Below are 5,000 nucleotides of genomic sequence, written 5' to 3'. Positions count from 1 at the left end.
TACATGAGGTCGGGACAAACTGAGACCAATATGAACTTGTTCCGGTATGAAATTTTTGTAGCCGTTTACATGAAAACGGGACGAAATGCTTGGTGCCTGAGTTCTAGACGAAATGGTATTTTTTTCCATTAAATATAATTGTCGCTGGCCCAAAAGCATACAATCTTAAAACTTCTGGACCTGGTCTGAGATTTGTTTATGTTATTTGCATGTGAAGGGTACGAACTCAGACCGGGAGCGTTTACCATTTGTCAACAAAAACCGAAAATTCCTGTTGGAAACTCAAATGGTACAGCTCATTCCACCGGAAAGTTTCTGGAAAAGATAGAAATCCTCAGAGGTATTCCTCTTTTCCCGTTCCAACCGAAATGACCGGAAATATCCTGTGCCATTTGTAAACTCCCACTCGACCCGGTGCTCTTCGGCCTCTTTTCCCGCCATTCGACGCTGCAGATGCAGTCGTCATTTGCTTTCTTCTAGCCGTGACAGTCTCGGGCTTGGCGAAACGCCATACCGGGAAAATCCTGTACCATTACGAGCATTCCATTCCAACCGGATTTTCCGTGTAAATGGTAAACGCCCCGGGTACGAGAGTTTCTCCTCCCGGTCCAACTGAATAGCCTAGTTTCGAATTGTGCAGCAACAAAAGAACAGAGTCGAGGTTCAGGGGAATAATTTGCATATTCCTTTGCTTTGAACAATACAGATGCTAATTATTCCCCTGAACCTCGACTCTGTTCTTTTGTTTCTGCACAATTCGAAACTAGCCTATTCCAGCTGCCTTTATAGACCTTATTCATAAATGGCGGTCACATTTATAATTCTTTTATCCACGTGCAAATTAGCCTACCAAGCCTCATTTTAGAGCAAGAATTCTTTTCAATTCACTGTATGGTATCGAGGCTTGGTAGGCTAATTTGCACTTCGACAAAAGAATTATAAATTGGCCGCCATTATTGGTTACTTAATTACACTGTCGTTGCCTAAAATAACCGTATATTCAATTACGTTCATGGTCCAGCTTCCTTGGGAAGATGTCAAAGCTGAAATGGTAGGGGAGAAAGGCTTGGAAGAAAGTATAGCAGACAAGATTGGAGAATATGTAAAGCTCAGGGGCGGAATGGATCTGGTTGAAAGGCTCACAGCCGACGAAGCTTTGATCAAGAACAAAAGTGCCAAAACTGCATTGGAAGACATTAAACTACTACTTAGCTACGTTGAACTATTTGGCATCAAGGATAAGGTTGGTGTTAAAATAGAAACACTGAGTGACAGTTGAATTTGGTACTCTGCGGTAGAAACTGAGACTGAGGTTGACTAAGCAGCAGATACTCAATGTTTTTCCGCTTCTGATTGAAAAACGCTTAATATAATAGAAAAGGAGCTTCTGTGACTGAAACAGTTAAGTCCCTTTTAATGGATAAGGACTGAATGAAGAGATATTTTTAATCGGGTAAAAGAATTCAATCTGACAATGAAGTGTCCAGAAACTTGAACGAGTGATACTGATCTTACTTTAAAAATAACGGTGGCCAAAAACGCTTCCAACGAACTTCCAATTTACTATTTGCTTCTAAAAGATGATAGCTGACATTTTTGATTGCCCAAAATTTCAAAAAAAAAATTACCCTCACGAAAACGTTAAGTACTGGTTTACAGTTAACAAATCTATGGGTTTTTGGCAACGTAGATCCTAAAAATCTTAAACGGCTTGACTTTTCAGGACGAATGCGTAACAAAACCCCTCGTTAGTTAACCTTTCAATTGGAGCACAATAAATTCAACTTACCAAGCTAAGAAACATGAATATAATTTCTTGCTCACTGCGAATGTTATTACGGGCCATAGTTTTTGCAAAACTTTGTACAATGCCCCTAAAGGGGAAACAAACTCTTGAAAGCACGAAAACGATGTTGTTTGAGGCGTAAATTCACTTACATCAGCCATGCAATGAGATTCCAGAATTTCATTTTTTTGTTTTGTTAGGTATCATTTGACCTGAGTCTGGCCAGAGGTTTGGATTATTACACTGGAGTGATTTATGAAGCAATATTAACGGGGGAACAGCCAGATCTTGGAAAATCTCATAAAGGTAGGTGGTGTGTCATTCTGATGAAAGGAGATTATCTGGTGAAAGCTTCATCGCCGATCTGATGGCTCAGTCAGTTGAGCATCGGACTATTGCGCGGGAGATCGCGGGATCAAAAACTCCGGCCGGACCAACACTCAAGAGTCTTTAAATAACTGAGGAGAAAGTGCTGCCTTTGTAATGACACACTCTCTAGTCTACCCGCGGGTAAGGACGATAAATCGTAGACCCCGTCTCACAACCCTTCAATGTTCACAACCAAGTGGGACGTAAAAGAACCCACACATTATTCCCAAAGAGTAGGGCATGGAGTTCCCGGTGTTGTGGTCTGTCCTTTGTGGTTTGCTGGGTCCTTAAGCAAGGACGCCGACGACGACAGCTACGAGAACGTCACATAACAATACAGGTTTGTATTTTTTTGTAATTTGTTTACGTACGGAACGCCTTGTGTCCATGCATTCCCAATCGAATTGGAGTTTGGCAGTGTTGGTTTTTCTGGAGAGGGGAAAACCGGATTACGCGGACAAGACCTTTCGGAGCAAGGAGAGAAGTAACAAAAAACTCAACCCACATATGACGCCGGGACCGGGAATCGAACCCGGGCCACATTGATGGGAGGCGAGTGCTCTCACCACTGCGCCACCCTTGCTACCTCTGGAAACTAGGGTATAAGTTAAGTAGGTTATAAGTAGGTTATTATGGCAAAATGACCTAGTCTCGTTAATGGCAACGACACCTTGTTGTTTATCATTTCGAGCATTCCTGGACATAACTGGTGTCCTTTTGCAGATCCCCGAATTTAGTTTTTCTCTTTATCATTACAATTCTTTTGTGCCATCATGTCTCTTGCTGGACATGTCTGAATGGCACCATCTTGAAAAATTCAACCCTCCAATCCGCGCTAAAATGCCTACAAATTCCAGCGCTTTGCTGACAACCGCAATCTCGTTTCTTTGTTATCGATTCATTCTTCACTGTTGAATTGCCGTTGTTTTTAGGTGAGCCCGTGGGCGTTGGATCAGTGGCAGGCGGTGGTCGCTATGACAACCTTGTTGGAATGTTTGCCAAAGGGCGAAAGGCAAGAATCTCTCGTTGGTTTTACCAATAAATGTACAGCTTACCACTGTAGTAGAGAGACTTCTATGTGACCGTGAACAAGTGTTCGCAATTTGTTTCACGGAACAACATTAAGCAAATGTCTCTTATGGACGTCTGAAAACTTCAGGCGATGCCGGTGCAGCAAATTTCCCTTTCGTAAACGGTCGTTGCCATTTGAAACGGTCGTTGCCATTTCTCAGAACGGTCGTTGCCTTTTGAAACAGTCGATGCCATTTATAACGGTCGACTACACACTTCACTTCAAAGAAAATTAAAAGAAACAAACTAAGAGAAAATATTAACAAAAATTAAGACAAAAAAGGAAAAAAAAAAACATTTATAAAAGAAAAACTGGAGGAAAAAAGGGTCCGAAAATTTCAAGACTCGAACTCGGGTTCTTAGCCCTCACCCTAAACAGAACCCTAACCCGAACCCTAACTCATATGACCAGCGAGACACAACTCCCAGTAACCGCAACCTTTTGAGTTCTTAGACCTAATGAGTATAATTCAGAGCTAAAAAATGGCATCGACCGTTTCAAATGGCAGCGACCGTTCTGAGAAATGGCAACGACCGTTTACGAAAGGGAAATAACTTATAAGCGCCGGTGCAGTGCTCTATTAACTGAACTATGAAGCCACTTAGGGAGGAGCAGGTCAATTTGTTGGGATCATGCTCATTCATCAAGTCCTTAAGGCCTGGCCAAACGCTCGCAACATTTCAACGCAACATCTTGCAATATTGTTGCATGATGTCGCGACATGTGTTGAACGGGGTGGCCAAACGCACGCAATAGTTTCATCCTTTTCAATGCAACATGTCAATGTTCGTGGCCCCTGGCGCGCAAGAAGTGGATTTCACGCGCATGCCCTACCGCAAGGATGTTGCTCGCGCGTGCACATTTTCCCGCGCTTTGTTTCGGCTACGTGTAATTACTTCGAGTTTTGATTGGTTTGCCGGATTATTTCCGTCGCTCTAAGGGACAATAATGTATTGCTTAAATTGTCCAAATAAGTGCGAAACACACTTCTCATTTTCGTTTATAACCCGCTCTTCAAGTCATACATTTATTTCATTAAAGTCTATAGGATAATTAATGCTGTTTATTAAATTTGATTTTGATTTTGATTTTGATTTTATAGGTCCCTTGTGTGGGTGTAAGCATTGGAATCGAAAGAATATTCTCCATTTTGGAGGCAAGAGCTCAGGTGAAGATTAAATGATCTGGATTGCCTTGATTGAAATCTCCGTCAGTTCACCTTTTGAAAGTTTACTTCAGCGAGTATAAGTTGAGTCTTTTCAAAGTTATTCTTCGTGCATTTGGAAATGAAAACGTCTTGGGGACATGGTAGGAAAAATAGTTGTAGTCGTTTATCTGACCTACTTAACGATTTTATTTCCAATATTTAGTGCTTGCTTATGTTTTAGGCAAGTGGAGAAAAAGTGCGAACGACAAAGACACAAGTGTTGGTAGCGTCTGGCCAAAAAAATCTCCTAGAAGAAAGAATGAAACTAGCTTGTGAGCTTTGGGACGCTGGTATCAAGGTGTGTGTTGATCCCATTCTCAATGTAGTAGATAAAATATGAGCGGGAGATCTTATTTGGTTGTTTGAAATTACAAGCCGAAGGCGAGCCATTCCCATGCAGATGTCCCATGCACACTTGCTGTAGAATCGTGTAGTCAAATCTAAGTTAAAACGGCATTTCTTGATATCTAATGTAGATTGAGTATAGTTTCTACATTTAGCTCACCTTAGAGCGGTTTTCAGTTGAGTGTCGAAAGTAATTAGCGAATTGCTTTGGTTTTGCATTA

The 5,000-nt window shown here is 41.6% G+C and overlaps 1 protein-coding gene across 2 annotated transcripts in view; it reads left to right on the top strand.

Moving 5' to 3' along the window:
* LOC138000377 (histidine--tRNA ligase, cytoplasmic-like) overlaps positions 1–5,000 on the top strand; it is a 29,305-nt gene that overhangs the window by 19,560 nt on the left and 4,745 nt on the right. For both annotated transcript variants that reach the window (XM_068846740.1, XM_068846739.1), the window contains 5 exons: positions 1,022–1,243; positions 1,987–2,092; positions 3,088–3,167; positions 4,330–4,395; positions 4,616–4,732. In XM_068846740.1, coding sequence (XP_068702841.1) covers positions 1,022–1,243; positions 1,987–2,092; positions 3,088–3,167; positions 4,330–4,395; positions 4,616–4,732 — 591 coding nt within the window. The remainder of the gene's footprint in view (positions 1–1,021; positions 1,244–1,986; positions 2,093–3,087; positions 3,168–4,329; positions 4,396–4,615; positions 4,733–5,000) is intronic.

Source organism: Montipora foliosa, chromosome 4 (genome assembly GCF_036669935.1).
Source record: "Montipora foliosa isolate CH-2021 chromosome 4, ASM3666993v2, whole genome shotgun sequence".
NCBI classification, from domain to species: domain Eukaryota; kingdom Metazoa; phylum Cnidaria; class Anthozoa; order Scleractinia; family Acroporidae; genus Montipora; species Montipora foliosa.
The sequence above is the reverse complement of the archived record's forward strand: the minus strand, read 5'-3'. Positions and strand labels throughout refer to the sequence as shown.